The sequence below is a fragment of the Onychomys torridus genome, chromosome 2 (assembly GCF_903995425.1).
Source record: "Onychomys torridus chromosome 2, mOncTor1.1, whole genome shotgun sequence".
Classification (NCBI taxonomy): Eukaryota; Metazoa; Chordata; class Mammalia; order Rodentia; family Cricetidae; genus Onychomys; species Onychomys torridus.
This window is the reverse complement of record NC_050444.1, coordinates 119,633,323-119,656,527: the sequence shown is the minus strand read 5'-3', so window position 1 is coordinate 119,656,527 and position 23,205 is coordinate 119,633,323. Positions and strand designations below refer to the sequence as shown.

At 43.6% G+C, this 23,205-nt stretch overlaps 1 protein-coding gene across 1 annotated transcript in view; it reads right to left on the bottom strand.

Annotated features, from left to right (window-relative positions):
* The window catches only part of Dynlt5 (dynein light chain Tctex-type 5), a 41,769-nt gene extending 25,447 nt beyond the window's left edge, over positions 1 to 16,322 (bottom strand). The window contains exons 1-2 of the mRNA XM_036178896.1: positions 16,228 to 16,322; positions 14,330 to 14,453 (exon numbers count right to left, since the gene is read on the bottom strand). Of these exons, the coding sequence (XP_036034789.1) occupies positions 14,330 to 14,445 (116 nt within the window). The 5' untranslated portion in view covers positions 14,446 to 14,453; positions 16,228 to 16,322. The remainder of the gene's footprint in view (positions 1 to 14,329; positions 14,454 to 16,227) is intronic.
* Between the last annotated feature and the right edge of the window lie 6,883 nt (positions 16,323 to 23,205).

Below are 23,205 nucleotides of genomic sequence, written 5' to 3'. Positions count from 1 at the left end.
TAGTTGAAAGCCTAGTCACCAGGGAACAGAACCATTTGAAAGGATTAGAAAGATTAGGAGGTGTGGCCCTGCTGGAGGAAGTGAGTCACTAGCAGTGAACTTTGAGGTTTTAATAGTTCACACCAAGCCCAGAATCTCTCCCTCTCCCTCCCCCACCCACCCATATGCAGGTCAGGATGTAACTCTTAGCTACTTCTCCAGTATCATTCCTGCCTACTGCCATGCACTCTGCCGTGATGATAATGGACTGAGCCTCTGAAACTGTAAGCAAACCTCCAATTAAATGTTTTCTTTTGTAAAAGTTGCCTTGGTCATGGTGTCTCTTCACAACAAGAGAACAGTAACTAAGACAGTAGGGTTGGCCATCCCATTATTTCTGGATAGAGAAACAGAGAGTGTTTATTTAACCTGGAGAAGCCGTTCTGTGCTGTCAGTTTCTCTAAAGGTGGAGTTGTTCTCTGATGCAGTTTCTAGACCTGCTCTGGACCCAGTAGTCCACATTTTGAGAACTTGAGTGCTGTCAACCCACAGTTTTCCATAAATGCCTTCCACGCTTCTGGGTGATAGACGTCTCCAGACTCAGCGTTGGGTGGGGCTGCTTTTGTGAGTATCCAGCTATGTTTGCTTTCTCTCCAGATAGACCCAGTGCTTAGTCACAGAACAGTTTCATGACACCTCTACTAGAGGATGAAAAGATGCTGGAAATAAAGAACTAGCCATTCATTTCATAGTTCCTCCCAGCTTTGCCCTCAATCCTGTTTTGCCAAAGAAGGATGCTGTAGCCATGGGTGGTTATATCAGATGGGACTGAAGTAGCATCTGACAGTTGTCAATATTTTACCAAAGAGATCTAGCAAATAATAAATGGAAACCAGAGCAGTTAGTCTGTAAATGTGTTCCCTGATTCCAACACGGTGTTTCTAAGGTGGTCTTTGGAGCTCATTGAGTTGGGTTCAGATATCAGCATTACTTTCCTTAGTTTGTTAATGATACATTACTTAAACTCTGATTTCTTCTGAACATGGGGATGATATCTACTTCATAAGATTATTTTGAGATTTCAGTTAGCTTACATATAGACTACAATAGAATTTAGTACATGTGGGGTCCCTTCTCTTCTCTACTTCACTGAAGGCCCAGCACAGGGGCTAGTAGTTGATCTATGTTCTTAGCATGCATCAGGCCCTGCGTTTGGTTCCCAGCACCAGACAGGAAGAAAGTTAAGTCATCATTTCAGATTCATGGATCACTCTTCAGCTGAAACAACAAATTCTATCTCCCGGGTTCTCAATTTGAGGTACAGTGGAATCACAAGCACTTTAAGATGTAGTCCCTAGGTGCTGAGTCCAAGTATGCAGAAATCACTGACAACTTACATTTTAGTGTGTGTTCTAGGTAATTCTGATGTGGGTAATCAGTGAGCCTTTGTGAATCATTGCTTTATCCTTACGAAAATGCCCACTAGACAGATGGGTCTTTTCTCAGCTGCAGACATTCTTGTAGTATTTAGATTCCTCTGCCCTTTATCTTCCTTGTCCCTTTGGATACATCACATTATATTTATTTTTGTGTGTGTTTACCCCACTAGACTGTGAGCTCCTTGATGGCCAGGATTTATCTTTCTTCTCAGTGCCAAGGACATGACCTGAACCACAAAAGAAACTCAACTGCTGAACAATAAATGATACAGATCTTAATCATAAACTCTTATTGACTGCTGCATTTCTCTACTTGGTCCTGTCATGTTGTGGAACCCACAGGCTCCTGTGTTTGAACACTTGGTCCATGGCTGGTGGCACTACTTGGGGAAGTTGTGGGACCCCGCTGGCCAAGGTAGGTCAGGAAGCAAGGCTAAGTAATACAGCTTCACAGAGTTAAACAAATGCAACATAAAAGAATGCAACACACCTTTGCATCATTAAACAAATATTCCACAGCATAAACAAATATAACACATCTTAAAATAATATTCTGCAACACAACTCAAATGCCAGCAGCCATAAAACAATGTAATGGACTGTTGAGTGAAGGCAATGACTTACTAGCCAGGAAAGCCATCTTTGCAGAGGTCACTGTTGAATATGTGAGCTGGGGGGGAAATGCCAGGTAAAATGAAGCTTTGGAAACATAAGCATGCTTGTTTCTGGACATAGGTTGAGTCCCTGCCCTTGAGCAGAGTTCAGGCTCTTGCCTGACATGCACAATGACAACACAAGGCGGTAGCCAATGCCATCTCAGAGAAGGGCAGGAGATACAAAGCCAGAGCATGGTACTGGCTAAGGTGGTAGTTTATAACCCTATAGAAAGTAACATGTAAACATTATTAAAGCCTCAAAAGACGTGTTTTAGGTGTATGCACATATACATACAATACCAAGGAAAGAGTAAGGAAGAGGGGCTTTGGATGCACAAAATAGAAGATCCTATGAGCCCAAACTGACTTCAGCTTCACAATGTGTACCTGTTAACAACAGCCACTAGCATTCTCTGGGACTTTACCCTAGGCCAGACACTACATGGGTTAACTCAGTCCCATCTGGAGATCAGCAGGAACCTGCTGTATTGGGAGATCGAGATCGATGCACTGCACACTCTCCTTATGCTCTCCTGCCCTCCCCGAGCTCCAACTCAGGAGAGAGCAACCTCCAATCACCTCAAACTCCAGCCACAGCTGTGAACCCAGGTCTCCAGAAGGCACGGGTAGTACCAGAAGCAGGTGTGGTGGTCCATGCCTTTAATCCCAGCACCTCAGGAGGCAGAGGCAGGAAGTTCTCTGAGTTCAAGGCCAGACTGGTCTACACAGCTGTTCCAGAACATCCAGGGCTGTTACGCAGAGAAACTCTTTCTTGAAAAAACGAAAGAGGAGGGTTGGAGATTTATCTCAGTGGTAGAGCACTTGCCTAGCAAGAGCAAGGCCCTGGGTTTGATCCTCAGGCAGAGAGGCAGAGAGGCAGGCAAAATGGCTCAGTGGGTAAAGGTGACTGTGGCTAAGTCTGATGGCCTGTGTTCAGTCCCTGGAATCCAAGTGGTGGAAGCAGAGAACCAACTCTCACCTGCTGTCCCCTGAATGCCACACATGTACCAAGGCACATGTGCATGCATACTTGCATGCACACACACAAACACACACATAAAATAAGTGAATAAAAGTTTTAAAAATACTGACAGATTTACCTATTCAAGTACTTAGAGCTACAATACCTGACAGATTGGAAGAGGGGAAAGAGAGTTAATTGCATTTGTGTGTGTTTTCTTTTTTTAAATTCTTCAAAGCAACACTGATGATAGAAGGTGGCTTTCATTCACCAAGAGACTTGGATAAAGGCATTTACAGGAGTGCCGGGCAGCAGTGGTACATGCCTTTAATCCGGCACTCGGGAGGCAAAGCCAGGCTGATCTCTATGAGTTTGAGGCCAGCCTGGTCTACAGAGCAAGATCCAGGATAGGTACCAAAACTACACAGAGAAACCCTGTCTCAATAAACAAACAAACAAAACAAACAAACAAAAGATATTCCCAGCAGCTCCCCGACATGGCCAAGATTACGGATAACTAATAGAAGTGCAGATACATAACTTGGACTATACATACTCAATGAAATATCACACAATAATTTTCTAGGAGTGGTAGTGTCTGCCTGCAAAAACAGTATTAGAGGCAGAGTCAGAGAGAGAATCATGGGATCTAGCCCAGATTGGGCTACAGACTAAGTTCCCAGCCAGTGTACACTAAACAGTGAGACTGTCACAAAAGGAAGCCGACAAGCCAGGTGTTGTGGCACACATTTTTAAATTCCGACACTCAGGAGGCAGAGGCAGGCAGATCTCGGTGAGCTTGTAGCTAGCCTGGTCTATATAGTGAGTTCCAGGCCAGTGGGGGCTATGTAGACCCTTTGGGGGCAGGGAGACAGAACAATAATTTACTTCCTAGGTGGTGGCATACAGCTAACACCAGTACTTGTGAGGTGGAGTCAGAAGCATTGGGAATTCAAACTAGGTTTGGCTACATAGTGAGTCTGAAGGCAGCCTGGGCTACACAAGAAACCAGAGGGAGAGGGAGGGAGGGAGGGGAGGAAGGAAGGGAGACTATACAGCAATTTAAAAAGTAAGTAAGTAAGCTGACAGGTGATGTTGCACGCCTGTAATTCTAGCACTGTAGAGGTGGAAGCAAGAGCATCAGATCAGGTCAGCCATGGTTACACAGCCTGTGCTATATGAGATCCATGTTAAAAAAAAAAAAAAAAAGCAAAACCTAGAAAATAATGATTACATTATAACATAGATGACTCTCACTGGCATAATGGACCCTCTAAAGACAGTAACCCCGTTATCTGTCCCAGAGTCTTCTAGAATGTTTCCATAGCCAAGTCTAGAGATAAAGTCTATGTGCCCTCCCCTTGATTCCAGAAAGACTCTATCTCAACACACAGAAGGTGGTAGATATGAGGCAGTATTACCTAAGGCTAGACCATAAAGTCTTGCTCTTTCACCTTGCTCTCAGGATGGTCCTCTCTTAAAAGGAGCCACCATGCTGTACGGAAACCCAAGCAGCTCAGGAAAGACCCACATGCATGAGCAGTAAGCCTGAGTAAGCTAAGCTGCACTGCTATAGCTGAGCTGCTCACCAAGAGCAGCACACACACTTGTCCACCACATCCCTTCCTGATCTGTCCATTCCAAAATGGGTAATTCGCTTTCTTCCCATCTGCATGTTCTCCTCATCTCCAAATACATAAGCAACTTACGATGTTTAAAGAGCAGGCATGGTGGACACATCTGCAATCCTAGCCTTTGGGAAGTGGGAGAAGGGGATCAAGAAGTCCAAGGCCAGCCTGGACTACCCAGTGAGCTACAGGACAACCTGGGCTACAAACTGAGACCCTGATTTACAAAACAACAAAGATTGGGAGCTGGAGAGATGGCTCAGTAGTTAAGCAAATATATTGCTTTTGCAGAGGACCCAAGTTTGATTCCCAGATATATTATATATTATGCAAGTTTAATGTCTCCAAAATATAAACTCTTACAAATGACCAAAAAAAAAAAAAAAAAAGAAAAGAAAAGAAAAGAAAAAGAAAGGTAAAAGCTCAAATCAACGAAGGTGAGAAGATAGGGATGTCACAAAGTTACTTTAAAAATTCAAAGTTAAGGAATACCAATGAGTGTCAAGTGTGCCTTTCATCCCAGCACTCAGGAGGCACAGGCAGGAAGATCTCTGATTTCAAGGCCAGACTGGTCTACACACTGTTCCAGAAGAGCCAGAGCTGTTACACAGAGAAACCCTATCTTGAAAAAAGAAAGCCGAGGGTTGGAGCTTTAGCTCAGTGATAGGCACTTGCCTAGCAAGAGCAAGGCCCTGGGTTCGATCCTCAGGTCAAAAAAAAAAAAAAAAAAAAAGCAAAACCGAGGATAGGGCAGAGAGGCCGAGAGGCAGAGAGGCAGAATCAGAACAAGGGGAGCCTCGACCTCTGGGCTTCTTTTTTGTAATTTCTATTTTGTTAGGGCACTATTTTATATTTTTTAAAAATGCATTACCAGAAACATTAGATGTAATTGATACAGACTCTTTTTGACACAGCATCCACTAGAAACACACCACAGTAAGCTGTGTGAAAGGGAATTCGCAGTCAGTGTTGCTGGGGCCATGAGTCCTTGAGAAGATCATAGGTTGTTTTACTAGAAGCGTGGATACCTTGACCACACAGAGGAAAATGTTTGGGGAACTTACTGCTTCCTGCATTTCAGGCCGACCATGTCTCCAGTGGACTATAAGTTCATTAAACATTTTAAGAAACTTTAGTATTATTTTTAAAGTGTGTGTCTATATATGTGTTTGTGTCTCTGTGTGTGCGTGTCTCTGTATGTGTGTGTGTTTGTGTATTGTGTCTATGTATGTGTATGTCTGTGTGTGTGTCTGTGTGTGTGTCTGTGTATGTGTGTGTGTGGGGGGGTGCCTTCGCGTGTGCCTGTGCTCAGGTGCTCATGGAGGCCAGAGGCATTGAATTCCACTGAAGCTGCAGTTGAAGGTGTTTGTGAGCTATTGCAGGTGCTGGGAACTGAGCCGGCTCTTTTGGCAAACCAGCCCATGATCTTAACCACTGAGCCATTTTTCCAGCCTGAAGTCTTACTTTTGGACACTATATTTATGTTTGTGTGTTTCACAGTATGAGGAATGCAGTGGTTTGAATGAGCATGTCCCTTCTAGTCGGGCATTTGAACATTTGGTGGCACTGTTTGGGGGAGGTTTGGGAGGCACAGCCTTGGTGGAGAAAGCATGTCACTGGTGATGGACTTCTCGAGATGAAGGCCACACATACTCACACTTTGTTCTCTCTGCGTTGTCCCTGTGGTTCCCAACGTGAGCTCCCAGCACTTGGCTCTGGCTGCTCTCCTTGCAGCTTGTTGCCACGCCTCGCTGCCATGATGGACACGTACTCCTCTGGAACCATAAGCTCCAATAAACCCTCCCTTCTGTAAGACCCTTGACCATGGATGGTGTTTTATCAGAGCAACAGAAAAGGAACACACACAAGAGTAGGGCGGGGCCTCCCTGGAGCTAAGCTCGCACTTCACTCATCACGAAGAACCAAGGTCTGATAGTTGGTACATTAGTGTGTGTGTGATGACTGGGAATGGAGAAAGAAAAGAGAATGAGGAAAACACGAAAATAATACAGTCAGCATCTGAGGGAAGACTTAAGGAGGAGATTAAGATATTAACAACGCCTGCAGTATGAGCAAGAAACATTAAACTGGGGTCTGGAGAGATGACTCAGTGGTTAAGAGCACTGACTGCTCTGTCAGAGGACCCAGACTCAGTTCCCAGCACCCACATGGCAACTCACAACTGTCTGTAACTCTAAGATCTGACACCCTCACACAGACATACATGCAGGCAAAACACCAATGCAAATAAAATAAAAATAAATTATTTTAAAAAGGAACACTCAACTAGAATGTGGGTTAGGTCTATTTTTATTTTCTTTGTTATTCTTATATTTTTGTGGACAGATGTTTTGTCTGGATGTATGTCTGTGAGCCATGTGCTTTCTTATTGCCCACCAAGGCCTGAAGAGAGTGTTGGGTCACTTGGGACTGGAGTTACAGACTGCTGTGAGCCACCACAGGGGTGCTGGGGATCAAATCTGGTCCTTTGAAAGAGCAGCCAGTGGTTCTTAACCACAGAATCATCCCTCCAGCCCTGTGGTAAATGTTTGGAAATCAAAGAGCTCCTGTGTTCTAAAAGCAGGGAGCTAGCAGTACCGGTCCAGGACACAGGCTCACACGAAGTGGAAACAGTCTGTGTTGACCAGCAACACCACTGAAGCGACTTGCCTTGCTAAAGCTTCATGTGAGCTGCTCAGTAAGTGCGTTTAAACTTTCAACGGAAGGTGTAAATACAATAAACATACCGACTACATGTCCCGACAGTACAAGTGGATGAGGTCCAGTTCTGTGATCCACCTTCCCAATGATAATCCTTCCTAACATACAGTCTCATGGCCAAGAGAATGCTACAATCAATTTCATCTTAATTAATAATCAATTAACTGAGAGAAGGTCTTGCTGTGTAGTCCTGATTGCACGTACTACTTTTGAGGACAGAATCGTAATCAGGTTTTTTGAAGTAAGAGTTACTGTTCCAAGTGTGCCTTCAGTAAGGGTAGGAGTGTGTCATTATGGTCATGTGCTGCCTCCAAGTGGAGAGACTTCACAGTGCATAGAGAAAAGAAGGCTGTAGGTTCTGTATGGACCTGTGGTTGGTATGTAAAATGAATAAAGAAATAAAAAAAGAAAAAAAGAAGTATTTATTGCTACAATGTGTCAGACAGAGTCGAGAGTGATGATAATAACAATAGGAAATTAGACTCCTGTGCTCTAGAACCAGGGTGTAGGGAGTAAGACAAAGTATGCACAGGAACTGCTTGAGTGGGCACTAAGCCTGTCTGTGAATTTATTTTCTGATTATGTTTAAGACCCAAAGCATGACAGTTTTTTCCTAGTGGTAGATGGTTTTTCTTGTACAGAAACATTAATTTTGTGGAAATTATGCAGCGTTGTGACATTTTATCCCTTTTGGTCTGTCTTTCTAGAAAGTATCGTGGAAACGGAAGTTGAAACTTTTCACAAATTAAAGCAATGAGAGAATGGCAGAAGGTACAGTCTCAAGAACAGGAGTGGCTTTCGAAGGACAAAGAATACACCTACCTCTTGTGAAAAGTCTAGCCCTGGCCTGCTAGAAGGAAATCTGGAGTGGTGATTGACAGAACAGAGTAGTCATGAGTGTGGGCGGAAGGTTAGGACCGGTCGTGAAGCTGTGGGCTAGTGCTCATCTGAGAGGAAGGGGGTGATGGCCAAGGTCAGGTGGTAGAATTCCCATGCAGGCCCCAGATGAGGCATAGTTTCAAAGCTGCACTGCAATCATGAGAGGTGATTCTGGGGGCATCTGAGCCCCTCGCCTCACTGTGAAGTCATCAATGAGGGGTGTGGCCAGTCATAACATTTCCAGTGCAAAGGAAACAATTATTCCCCTTTTCTTCTCACTCTTCTTTCTTTCTTCTCCCTTTCTTTTCATCTTTGGAATAGATACAAATGGACTCTCAACAAGGAGGCTTTTTAAAAAGAAGCTTGCTTCATACTAAGCACTCAGAGAAACACTTTCTATAAGCTTTAAATTCATCTTGTAAGTCACCCTGGACTTAATATATACACAGATTCGTGAGTCCAATTTATTTGAAAGCAAAAGGATACACTTGTTCAAGAATTCACGTGATGCAATAATGTTTCCTGAAGGACAGTTTTGTGCCCAGGGTCTATTCTGTCTTTGAGATGTCATGTCAGGAGACACAAAAGGCAATTAAGCTCCTTGTCTCTATAGAACTTATATTTGATTATTTTAAAATGTATTTATCACTACTGTGCACACGATATGTGTGCTGAATAGCCAGATCCACTGCGATCCCCACTTGTCCCGACTGTGTTTGATGTCCTCCCTCTCAGTGTTTTGCTCTCACGATGGGTGCAGAAGGGCCCCTTGTTCTAAGTTACACATCTCTGGGTTCCAGCCGGCTTGGGCATCGCCTCCTACTCTGCTTGTGTCCTTTGGGTTTTCCTCTGGACAGTCATATACTTTGTCTCTGTTTAAAACTGGCTTCCTTTTTTATTGTTAACACACAACTCCATATATACATATATACTCCAGCAGCCTACTAGCTGTATTATTATTATTATTATTATTATTATTATTATTATTTTATATACTTGGTTAAAATACTACATTTTGTTGAAGTCCTATTTATCAAAAACATTTTAGTTTTCCTCTGGTTTAGGTTTTATGTTGGCATCTCGTTTAAGATAACTTTCCACTAGGTATGATGGTGGATAACTATAATTCAAACACTTGGGAGGCTGCAGTGGAGGATTATGGATTCAAGGAAGCACAGGGTGGTGGTGTGGTGGTGGTGTGGTGGTGGTGTGGTGGTGGTGGTGGTGGTGGTGGTAGAGGTGGTTGTGGTGGTGGTGGTGAGGCGGCGTGTGTGTGTGTGTGTGTGTGTGTGTGTGTGTGTGTGTGAGAGAGAGAGAGAAAGAGAGAGAGAGAGAGAGAGAGAGAGAGAGAGAGAGGGAGAGATGGGGGTAAGCGGCCTTACTTCTAGAACAGATTCTCCTGTGCTTTCTTCTATGTGCTTTATAGCTTCCCATTCTCTGCCTTCCATCTGGAGTAAATCTGTGTCAAGTGAAACAAGGTACCGGCTCAGCTTCCTCTCCTTCTTTACAGTGAGAGAGTTTTCTCCTAAAGCAATGTCAGACACAAGAACCCAAACCCTCAAATGTCCAAGGCCATGGTGATGCATGCCTCTTCTCTCAGGGCTAAGACGGCAAAGGTGTGAGGATCATTGCAAATTTGAGGCCAGCCTGGTCCCCATAGTGAGTTACAGGCTAGCCTGCCTTAAAAAATAATTTATCATTTCCCCATTTGTAGAAATAAATTGGGGTAAAATAGAATCTTCTCTATTTACTCCATAGTTTCCCAAAGCAGTACAGGGAGGCCATTGCGGTTCACTTAGAAATATGACATTTCAGCTTCTCTAAGCCTCTCTCTCTGGGGCAAAACTGTATCGAAGCTTGACACAGAGGGCGCTATAACACATGCTCCAGCTTGGGTCTTCTATCTTCTAGTGTTTCCCTCAGGCGTCAAAAGAAAGGATAGTCTGACCTCACTTCTGATGTGAGGGCTCATGGGTTGGAATCCTAGAATAAATTACTTGTCCACTGTCTGCCCAAGCAGGGTCCTACAAAGTCCATGGGGGCAGTGCTTTCCAATTGGGTCTTCACTGAGATACCTGTCTATGAAGTGTTCCCAAGTGGCTCTCAGTTGACTGGAACAACAAAGGTCTCTATGCTTCTTGATCCCTTTGGTGCCTTTCTATGGCCAATGTGCGACACACTAGCAGACATGTACTAGAGGCTCACTATATCTTGGGTAACTAACTGAAGGAAGCCAATATAGTGTGACTGACCTGCTTTGCTAGATAACTTCAACACATTCTGCTGGAGAATGGAGGTGCACACAGTTTTTGTTCCATGAATCATGGGAACACAGGTTTGAGGCAAAAGACTCTGTGGCCTCCAGCATTCACCCAAACCCACAGTAGAACTACTGGCTTCTGAACTAATGCCTGGATAGCATGTCACACTGGCCATAGAAAGTAATTTGACCTCATGGTTTCTGGTTCCATTTTAAGGACAGGAGACAAGAACATCTATTCAAATGCTGTCCAATGTCATCCAGAGGGTGAGCTTGTAGCAAGTAAAACGCCATTGTGAATACCTGTCTGGCCGCATGAGTAGGCAACACAAGGTTCTGGTGAACGAAGGGGACAGGGGCATTCATGCACATTACACACAGAATGCCACTTTCTGTGCAAATAGCAGTATTTGGCTAGTCAAAGTCCTTTTCCTACTTGCTGACTCTGGTTTCAGAGTCTCAACCTCCTTGAGCTGCCATTTCTTTATCTGAAAATGGGGATGATGCCCACACCTGTTTAGTAGAGGAGACCCTGACCAACATTTCTGGAAGAGGTCAAACAGTGGGGACTTTGAGGTTTGGGGGCCAGAAGCTTCCTGTTGCTGTAGCCTGTCTCTGCTGCTGTGATCCCAAAGCCAGTGGGGACACTGCACTGAGCAGGCAAGCCATGGTCTAAAAACTGTATTTATGGATGGTGGAATTTGGGTTTCTACCAATATTTTGCATGCCACAAAATGGTGCTCCTTTAAATTTTGATTCCAGCTATGGAATAAGCACTCTTAGCTGGGGAACCGTAGCCAGCCATGTTTCAGACTGTACTCGGTCCTTGGCCATTGCTTGCCAGCCCCCCGCCCTCCGTAGCCAGCCATGTTTCAGACTGTACTCGGTCCTTGGCCATTGCTTGCCAGCCCCTCGCCCTCCGTAGCCAGCCATGTTTCAGACTGTACTCGGTCCTTGGCCATCGCTTGCCAGCCCCTGTTCAAGAAGCAGCACGGAGTCTATGATAAGGGCTCAGTGAGTGTTTGCTGTTACCACTTTTCTTCTTATAAACTGTCTACATGAAAAGCCAAGTTCAGATTTCCAATGGGGTGGACGACAGCTGTTCACGGAAAGTCACGTGCCAACATGTGTTTTAGGTGGGCAGGATACGGGGCCCAGCTTCAGAGGCTTCATTTTGCTGCTACATGTAATGGGGTTCTTCTTGATCCAAGCTACTCAGATAATTAATGGCTTTATGACCATTCTGGGCAGCAAAGATACCACCTTATAAAATAATGCTTCTTTTTTCTTTAATGACACATAAGAAAATGTTATAAAGCATAACCTGAATAAAAAAATCCAATTCTAAAAGCAGATGGCAACGATTACATTGAATACACATGCAATCTTTCTTTCACAACACAGGAGGCATTTCAAATGTTTATTACGCCCAGGACGACAGTTAAGCATCCATCACAATGTAGAGGACTGAAGAGTTAAATTCCAGATGAAAGGACAAATCCATGCTGGTCTTCTATCACATCCCAAAGAGGTCTACCTTCACTCTCTACTTCTTCTTTGCCTTCCTTCTTACGTGTCTACTGCTACAAAGACAAGTGAACTCACCACGTGTTGAAGGAGTGAGATTAAAAAAGAAATCACCACATACAGGTCTGCGAAGAAAGGGGAAAACAGCGTGAGAGACAGAAAGAGCCTCCATCTTAGTTTGAAGATGGGGGTGGTCAAGTTTGGGTATTTAGTGAGCTTCTTGAAGAGGAGGAAGGAAAAGGAGAGAAAGCAGGAAAGAGAAGAACATTCCAGTCAAGGAGTGCAGTCCTAGTCAGCAGCAGCCAGGGCCAGGCAGAATACTGAGGAAGAGCAGGGTATGGCCAGTGGGCAGCGTGCCATCCGGAGTGGGGACGATGGTGCTGTGGGAACGGAAGGCATCTGGGGCCTCTTGAGTCTAAATCCGGGTCTGTGTCTTGACCACTGGAACAAGTTATTTGACCCAAGGACTCAGCTATTTCACAGTAAAATATCAAGAGTGAGTGTGGCCAAGCAAGAGCAGTGTGGGAGATTAAATGAGATAATGCTCAGGTCCCGAATGCCCTCCAGGAGATGACCGATAATGCTGACATTTAGATTTTGAAAAAATAGTTTTGAAATAATTTTCAAGAAAAAGATGCATCATTTTTGGATACATTGTTAATGTCAAATCATGTCTCCATGTGATCGCCACTAAGATTTCATAACCTTTCTACCGGTTGAAGACTCATAAGAAGGAGAATCACCAATATCATAAGAATCGTGGTTTGCAAAGAGCCAACCAGGACTCTGAGATGGCAGTGGATAAAGGCCTTTAGTGACCAGTTTGATGACCTGAGTGCAGTCCCCAAACACTCGTGCTGGAAAGAATAGAGCATCCTGACTGTTGTCCTTTGACTGCCACATACATGCCATGAAATGCCAGCTCCCTGCCCCTAAGTCAATACATATAAACAAGTCTTTTCAGATGGCTTTCTGCTTTGTTTTGGAAAGGTCAATGAAAGTGGAAAGCTACACTGGTCTTTGAATGAGGGTACTGTTTTAAAGCCACGGGGCCATTCTATCAAATTCTTACTTAAGTGGTCTCCTCGGTGGACAAGCAAGCTGCATTTAGGTGGACAATTATTTTTTAAAGGTATTTGAAGAAGAACATGTGGCTGCCTTGGTAACTTGGGTCTGTAGTATCAGCAACTTGGGTGACAGTAGAGAATGGAAAATTTAAAGCCTGCTGCTGGAAGAGAGAGAATTCAACGCCATTCTGGGCAACTTAGCAACCCTGTCTCAAACTAAAACACAAAAGGGGTGTAGCTCAGTGGCAGAATGCTTACGTAGTATGCAAGGTTTAATCACCGGTGCCCTAACCTCAAAAGACAGAGAGGCTGCCCGAGAGAAAGAACACTTGTAATAGTGTAGAACTGGCAGTCAGCACAGCTGAGGACTAGAAGCAGGAATTAGTCACTGTAGCATCCTTCTGACTCAGGGTGGGGGTGTTGCTCTGCTACACTCAGCTCCCCATATGTCAAAGAGGGAGACTGTGTTTGCAGTCTACGAACTTGTAGGCCTGAGAGTGGAATTGTAAACAAGTATGAGTGTAAATGGAATCACTCTGGTAATGAAAACACAACCCTAATTAATTATGGTCTGTTCTGCAAAGCACAATAGCTCCTGCTTCCCAACCATGGCGTTAACATGGGGTGTCCTCAACCCTGTCTATTGTGTACATTGCTTGACCACTGTGTCAGGTAATTTGTTTCATCCCCTTGCAAATAGTTGTCAAAATGGAATGCCATGGGAATATTAAAGATGGATTCATTCCATCCTTGGCTCACTAACTGTACAGTTGAGAACCATGTAGAGAATTATTATACAGTGAAAAAAGAAAAAAAATGGAAAATGTCCAACAGTTTGAGAATGATTAACTGATCCTGATTACAAATTCATAAAATATTATATAGCCAGTTAAGAGGATATGGACAAAGACTGAAAACATAGTACAAACTTTGTATGAAATAGTTCCTGTGTTGAGGAGAATTTAAGGGACTTGTAAGGGCAGCTGGTCTGCAGTACAGGTGGTTTTGGTTTTTGTTTTATTTTGCAGAGCAAGAGGTACTTTTCAAAGCAGTAAACATGATGCTAGGATCAATGTATGCCTTCTCTCCCATTTTAAATACGTACGCCAAGCCCAAGGGCATATCCCCCCACCCTCTTCCATCCCTAGGAAAATGTTTTGGCTCTTGGTAAACATTACTCATAATGGAGGCACTACACATCTGGGTACTCACTGTCTGACGTGCCAATGACCCTCCTTCTGTCGGAACTCGTGATTACTTGGGGAGGACACACTCCCTCTTTTCCTCAGTGCAGGAAACAGTTTATCTTTAGCCAAGGATGACATCATAACACACTCTAAGAAAAAATAATGTTAAAAAAAAAGAAAGATATGAAAATCTTTTGGTTTCTGTGGCTAAACTTCACCCCAGGTGGAGGACCCAGCTAGCTGCTTGTGTGACCCTTTGAATGGGGATTGAGGTTTCCGGAGAGCAGTGATATATAGAGTAAGCAGTTACTTTGGTGTGCCAGTACAACTGGGAATAGATCATTTTTTATGCAATAGTGTACCTAACTTGCTGTGGAATTAGCTTGCTGTACACTATGTAAATTACGCTGTGATTGGTTTAATAAAGAAACTTTCTGGCCAATAGCTGGACAGGGTAAGGTTAGATGGGAGAACCAGACAAGGACACTGGGAAGAAGGAGGGTGGAATCAGAGGAGTCACCAGCGAGATGCCGAGAGGAAATGGGGTGCAAGATGAAAGAGAGGTAAAGCCATGTAACAGGATTATTAATAGAAATGGGTTAAATTGTAAGAGCTAGTTAGTAACAAGTCTGAGCTATTGGCCAAGCATCTGTAATTAACATTAAGTCTTCATGTCGGTTATTTGGGAACTGGCAGACAGGAAAGAAAAGTCTGCTACACTAATTCACATAGACATTGATCTATAGCCAAAATGTTTAACTGATGGGCAGGAAGAAAGTCACCATGGAAAGATGGGTGTTTGTAGAAAGACTGTCCTGTACCTCAAGTCAATATTTTTATTATTGCTCTGCATCTAATCTTGGTGTAAGTTTTCGAGTTAATGTTTGCTGTTGTGGCTGTGGAAGGCAATGTGGTGTGAGAGGGTTAAACGTGGATGAAGTAGGCAAGCTGGAGAGTTCTCACGGGGAGAACGCAGTTCCACAGAGTTGAGTCTGGTTTCCCACAGTGTAGGCTACAAGTCTGCTGTAAACCCGCCGCCCCATCCTTCAATGTAAAAGCTCACTTTAAAAAAAAAGTCTTAACAGAGCTGTGAGGCCAATCATGGGCCTAAAGCAGTCTCAAAAATGTGAGTTAGCCCTGCATTTTGATAGCCGAGTCTCCTGATGGTCAGAACACTCAGTATTTTTCCATCAAAAAAAGCCAAAGCCCTAAGGTGTCTTCCTACACACGCGCACTAATGAAGGTATACACACAAGACCCCAGCCTTGTTGTTTTGTGATTTTGACGCTCTTTGAGAGCTTGTCTAGAAACCATAGGAAGAAATTCCCTTAAAAAAAAACAGGTTTACTCTGATTTTGGAGAGAAAAATGGCCACCTGCCGTCATGAATATGCCACCCATCTCATAAATATTCATAAACTTGGAACTCCACTAGGAAGAGCCAGCCCACTGCGCTGCTCCCACCCCCTGAGCAGCCTGTGCCAGGCTGTCTTTGGAGTATTTGCTTTGCTCTACTCAATAGTCGTGGGTTTAAAGCGTGACTCCACTGATTCTTCCCTTCCAGAAGAACTAAGAACTGCACTTCCAACTTGAGGGTGAACCCCGCCCCACCCACCCACCCCCGCCGACCTCCTCCAACACTCCCTAATTCCGGAGAATTAGCTGGTCCCAGCTCTGCTTGCAGGCACGCCCTCCCCAGAGAGACCCCAGATGAAATCGAAGTCCTAGAGGTGCAGCGAGTAGGGGAGATCGCTGACGACCAGCGCTTCCTAGATGAGTCGAGCATCATCCTTTGAAGGTCAAACTTGGGACCACTTTTTCTGGTTCTGTTGAGCTGGGTGCAAAGATCTCCATTTCCCCACATAGGTCACTCCCTCCCCAGCCTCCTGTCCTGGACCCTCTGTCCCCAAGCGCCTACACTGACCTGCTGTGCTCCGGGTGGCAGGCTGGACCACTTGGACCTGGGATCGCCCTCAGTGTTGCTGCAGAAGACTGGCTGCTGCCTCCGGTCTCTCTTGGTCTTGTAGTTCCCTTGGGCACCCAGGCCGTCTCCAGGGTGACCTCCCCAAACACTGCCCAGGCCGCCCCTCCCCGGCTCGGTGGGCCTTTGAGCAGCTCTAGACTTAGGCATCCCATTATTACTGTGTCCCGGGGCCTTCCCAGCCCCGCTGCCTTGGGGAGCTGCCACGATCTCACTGAAGATGCGTCCTCAGATTCTCCTCGTCGTACTTCTCTCCCTGTGGATGTCAGGGGCGCTAGCGGGAAACACGAAAGTTTCCCAGGACATCACACCGGAGACAGGAAGACATAGGAGCTTAGCTGTCCCCTCTTCCCCCATGCTGATAGATGCTGTGCAGCGGTTCAGTTTTATTCCGTTGCCCCAACAACTGTGCCACGAAATGACTGCTCTCATTACAGAAGTACTGAACTGAAAACTGATGTTGAACAACGGGCCTGGGGCGCTCGCTAGCACAGGGTCTTTGAACCCTGCTGTGACAGAAACAGGCTTCGCTCCTTCACTTCCTCCATGGACTCTTCCCAGACTACTGAAGCTTAAGAAGTTTGCAAGGCAGGCTGTTTGGGGTCGAGGGCCCACCTTCTTTCCTCCCTGCCATAGTGGATGGACACCCACTGAATGAAGAGACCAGACGCCACCCATAGCACACAGCCTACAGTAGTGTCCTTGATGAATGCTCTCCTGGTCCACAGAAGCCAGGATGGTAACTGAGCATCCGGATTCCAGCCCAGTGTTCAAAGAGCCCTCAAGCCCATCCCAATCCCTGATTACACAAAGTTAAGAGCAGGAAAGAATTGTTCTTGACTTCTACCAGTATTTAGATCTATTCAGTGATCAATAGCTGATACCCCCAATTAATCTGCTTAAAGAGCCTGTGATGTGGAGAAGCCATTGTTCCATTTTATTTTATTTTTATGAGAATATTTGGAACTATGATGTAACCTGCTCGGGCCTCTAGTCAAATCATGGAACCGAATTCCTCCTACCAGAAAGCCCTTGACTTTGCCAGACAGTGGGCCCACCATCCTCTCCCTTAATTATGTAATTATGTTTTCCAAAACTGTAGCTACAATTTTAAGATGCAGGAAATAAAATGTTCACAGGTCAGTTTATTTGCATGTTTTTCATTTATTTTCCAGAAAAAAAATCACATTTCAATAACAACTTACTCACATTAAATTGCATTTTGAAATGGGAATCCTATTTGCAGTAATGTATCATAATGAGTAATTGCATATTCAAGATTTTGTGAGATGGGTGACTGGAAGAATTGTGAAGGAAAGAACATTTATAAAAATCACCAGTTACAAAAAGTGATATCCACACTTTTAATTAACTCACAAGGCGAGAGACGTGAAGATGGTCTGGTGGTTATATTCAATCTGTGCAGCTACATTCCTGCCGCCCTTGTCCAGTAGAGGGCGCACAGAGGTTCTCTGAGGGAGCAAGCCTCTGCTGCTCTGCTGGGCTGAGCGCACAGGAAGCTGTACTGCAGAGTAGGCAATAAGGGTCGGGGGATGCTGTTGAATGAGCAGGTAGGGAAAAAGACAGGACATTGACTTGTCATTTTAAAATATACCTTGAGCATTTGAACGCACAGTTTCTTCTGTAAATATTTTATGCCCAGGATGTTTTGTATGGAGAGTCAGTGTACTTTTGCCACATGGACCACAGATAATTTGAAATAAAGGCCACTATCAGGTCAAGTACACACTTATAAACATCTTCTTCACTGACTGAATGGATTGCATCATAGTTAGAAACACAGCAAAAATTCTCTGCGATGCCTCTCCTAGTTTCTTATGTTCAAGAAGAGCAAAACACCAATGGCTTACGCTGCTACTTAGTGGGGTAATGATTCAAACGGACCATTTCATTCCGACAGGCTTTGCCCTATACCAGTGAAAAACTGGTGAGAAATCTGTTCACTTGGAACACAATAGTGTTCAAGCAGCCTCAGATCAGCCCTAGCAATTCCTGCTTGGCATGCAGTGTAGCTCTGCTGGGAGGTAAGGCCACAGGGTCTCCATCACAGCTCCTACTGGCTTCCAAATAAGTTGCCTTTGACTGAGATAAGGGGTAGTGTGGGATGGGGTGGGCGGGAGAAGGATGCAGCAGGATGAGAGGGGAGAGAGAGAGAGAGAGAGAGAGAGAGAGAGAGAGAGAGAGCAATCTCTGTTGCGCATATTCATCTAAAGCAGCAGGAATTGAACACCAACCCTTGGAATCAATGCAGCTTTAAGAACGGTCACGCTAGGAACACCAGGTTTGGGATCTTCTGAGATAGTCTTTGGGTATATTATGTTTAAATAGCTTAAGGTGATGATGAATAAATGACATTCAACATCATTTTGCCAGAAATGATGTCAATAAGGTAATGGAAGCTTCGTGAGTCAGAGGACATTAATAGACGCGTGACGTGCTCAGGCTATGAAGCAGGAAACTTATGGAGAACTGTGTCTATCTGCTAATAATTCACAGAATCTGAATGGACTAACACTAAATTACATCCGGAAAATGTGAGTGTCATTTCTGTCTGGTTCAAATAATTTTAAATAAAGGGAACATTTTATATTTGATTTTATGTAAGAAAATGATTTTCAAAAAAAAAAAAAAAAGCAAAAGACAAAACAAAACCCAACACTCAGGGTTAGCCCTCTGACTATGCCGAGAAAATAGTGCATTGCCTTGGCCTTAAGCAAAATATTTTCATAGACTTCCTAAATTTATGTAAAAATACTATCAGCATTGCCCAAACAGGATTTAGTTTCTTGAAGTTGTTTAGTCAAATATAACTGAAGATTCTTCACTAGTGTTAATTACTTCAAGAATTTGGAACCTCTTCAACAAAGGGGGCCTTGAAGTGTTGATCATAGGTGCAGGTCTTTAAAAATCAAAAATATTTCCATGTTGGGTCAAGAGTTCTTTAGACAAATAAAGTTAAAATTCACTAAAAGATACTAGCGAGCACAGATTCACTTCCAATGATCAAAATTCCCTTAAAGCTACACTCTCAGGCTAACTTTCCTTCTTATGTTATTTGATTTACACATCCTTCCATGGAGCTGTGAATTAGAATTAAAAGGAAAGTTTCCTAGAGATTTTCAAGGGATTCTTATAAATAAAAATACCCTTTCCCAGTTCAGTGACATCCTAAGTTGTATGAAGGCTGTGGCAGTCATTGCCTGTATCTGGAGAGTGACGATTGTGCCATAGGACCGTGTGTTCAGGACAAATGAATGCTTGCTTATGCTGGTAAAGCACACACGAGTTAGAAAACACCGGTGACGCAGTTCTACTGTACTGTACTTCTCTTTCTGGAAAACAACATTAAAGGTCACTTTAATCTGTGCTGGCTTTGCACTGAAAACTTTTTTCTTATGAGGCTAAAGATGTATTTAGCACAGACAATGTGCTCAAGAAAAAAAGGCAGGAAATCAGAAGTTAAATCTGGAGAATAAATTATTATACCCATGACACAGGTTAACAAGCTGTCTGTTTCGTGCAGCACTGCCTGCTTAGGACAGAAAGCAGAAACTAAGCATGGGACCAACCAAAGATGCTGGCCTTACTCATCATCTCAACTGATCCCCACACCCGACGACAGTCCTTCAAGAAGGAATTTTATTTCAGTTGGATCCTAACAATGCAATTCTGCGTGCAGAAGATAACACAGGCAGTGACAGGCGAGACAGGCCCGTGGTTTTTTTGTTGTTTTTTTGTTGTTGTTTTTTTTTTTTTTTTTTTTTTTTAATATCTGGAGGTGTAATTGGTGCGCTCCTGTCTCACTGCTCCTCATCATTCTATGGATTAACAGGAGACATGAGACAAGCCATGTTTAATTCATATGTGAGGGAATGGCTTTCTCCATCATTTGCCAGATGAATGAACGAAACCAACACAACACAAAGTAGGGAAAGTCCAGCAAAACTCAAGAGAGAAATGTGTAGTGAGCGTGGTGGAGAGGTACGTTGGAGGAGTATCCTTAATCAGAGTCACTTGGCCTGATTTCTTTATTTATACCAACAATTTGTCTCTTTGGTTAGTGAGAACACCCTGGGGGCTTCACGAGAACATCACATTTCCTTACATTAAGTTTCTAAGCTATATTCTGGGCCCACTTTGATATTTACCCAAAACCTTGCTTTCAGGTGTTAGAAGCTGCTGAACAGAAAAAGTCACATGACAGAATGTATACATTTTGGCTGACTGAGATTTTGCAAAATTCATCCTCTCTGGGGGAAGAGAAAGCTATAATACAACACACACACAGACACACACACACACACACACACACACACACACACACACGCACACAAACGCGCGCGCGTGCACACACACATGCGCGCGCACACACGCGCACGCACACACGCACACCCCTCTCTAGAGGATATCTGCATATTTTACTGTCACTCAACATTCATTTACAACCTGTGATTGCTTTGAGAAAAGGCAAAACAGCAAAAATTGATATTTTTTCCTGGAATGAGGCTAATCTATGCTTATGAAGCCAAGAGTCTATGAAATGAAGTCAGTTCTAGGACAGTGGTCCCTTGCAGCTATTAGACTGAATTGGGGGAAAACACTAGAAAAAAACTGCATTTACCTTTGAAATTAAGACTTAAGTCTGCTATAGCGTGAGCAGTAAAAAGGGCCCTAGGGGTCTGTCAGGGCCATGATGCTCAGATTTTAGATGCTTATCAATAAACATATCCTCAAGTTCCATCCCTAGAGATTTATACAGACTTGCTGGTACCCATTTGCAGGCTGTCTAGGTTCTGAGACTATAAAGACACCCCAATTTAAATCACTACTCTACTACTATTTGGAAAAGAGGGGTCCCACAGGTCATCCTTTGAGAGACATTGGTTCTTTTAAAGTAACATCTTATGAGGCCCATCTATAATCCTGTCAATGCCTTTTTAACTTGACATTCAGCTTGATTATTTTCCCAAAATGAACCAAATGCAACAGCAAGGTACTTGTTCTGTTGGGGATAATTGGGGTCCTTTGGGTCCTGTGTGTCACTTTGGGGAAATTAATCAGCCTAAGCCTCGATACCATCATTGGGAAAACAAGGACTAAAAAGTACTTTTGCCCTTTTCTTTTTTAAATACAGGTTGGATGAAGTGATATCTGCAGTAACTGACAGCTGGGGAGCACTCGCTGCACAGCTATTTTTATGGTGTCACAACTAACCACTGTGAATACACATGTTCGTAAAGTCTCAAAAGATGGTGTATCTGGGACAAGCAGCACTGTCAGTCTCCAGAGTCAAAAGGTACTTTGGAGTCCTTTACATATTGTGACGCTTGTTTCAGCGTCCGGAGGAGCCCCTCAGTGCTTGGCAACATTCTGCTTTATAGGATTCCAGGCACAATTTTATTAGGGAAATAAGAGTCCCATTAAGAAAAGCTTGAAAGCTACATATGGACTCACTTTCACCTTAAAAGTGGGAAGAGGGCGGGACTCATCTGAGTTCCGCACAGCAGGCAGCTGTGGTGGAACAAAGAAAGGTAGATCTGCTTCCTCCAAAGGAAGAATTCAAAGTGGAAGTGTGCGTCACTATGCCGGCTCTGACCTATAGTGATATTTTATTTGTATTGAAATGTGATTTTATTTGAATATTAATAAAGTTGCCTTGAGGTCAGAGCAAGCCAGAGCAGAAGCTGGGTGGTGGTGGTGCACGCCTTTAACCCCAGCACTTGGGAGGCAGAGCTAGGTGGATCTCTGTGTGTTCAAGGACACAGCCAGCATGGCAGACACACACCTTTAATCTCAACCATAGAAGACCTGGAGGTCTGTACAAACAGGCAGTGACGAGGAGGTCATGTGGCTGGGTTTACAACCAATGAGAAAACAGAACAGAAAGTCTATAAATAGACAGGACACACAGAAGTAGGTCTCTTGCAGAGAGGAAGAACAGCAGAAGCAGTGAAGGGTAAGGTTTTCCGCTCTTGCTCTGACCTCGTGATTTTTAACTCTGCAATTGGTTCTGTGTTTCTTATTTAACAAGCTGGTTACATCTACACTGACCCTTTGCAGACTGGGAGTGAGAAGAAGTTTATAAAACAGTGAAAAAGCACTAATATCTGCCCTTTTACTTTCCAGTCACTCGAAACCCTTTACACACAGACAGTCTTCCTTTAGAGGTAAACTGTGTCCTAAATATCATACAGGGAATTATCATTTAGCAGTAGGTGCATCACATGGTTTTAAATTAGTAATTGCAAAGTCCAATTATGATAAAATTCAGACTAATTTAAACAAGAATTTATTTTTTTAAATTTCATGAAAATATGGGATTTATTTGAAGAGAAAAACATACTTTCCATGTTGCTAAAATAAAACATTTACACTTTCTATTAGCTTTAAAAATCAGAGTGTTTAGGAAACAGCTCTCTGGCTCACCAGAACTTTGTTTTAATTTAGCTCCCTGTCCTGTGCGCTAACCCATTTTGTTTGGACAAAAGGGACCCTGACTGGACAGACACTGATAACTGAAACCTTGTCTTGATTAGGACCGCATCTCAGAACGGGAATTCTTATCCCACAGTGCTGCAGATACAGCTCTAACAGGAGACGAAAGCCTACAGGATTAAAACCAAACCCAACACCCACATCTCCATCCCTGATACGGGCATATGCTATTTGACCCAGTTTCTGAAACAGAAGGAACCACCCCATGAAGCGCTCATTATTCAAGTCTTAATTTTGAGGTTGCCAACTGCCATTTCATTTCACAAAAGTCAATTAAGGGATTACAGGAGTTCTTCATAGTTTTGAATTCGATTCCTGGAAACATTTGAATAATGTTAGAGACTAGTCAAATCTCTATCTTTAATTACACTTTTACAATATCAATAATAAAACTATTCTCTGGAA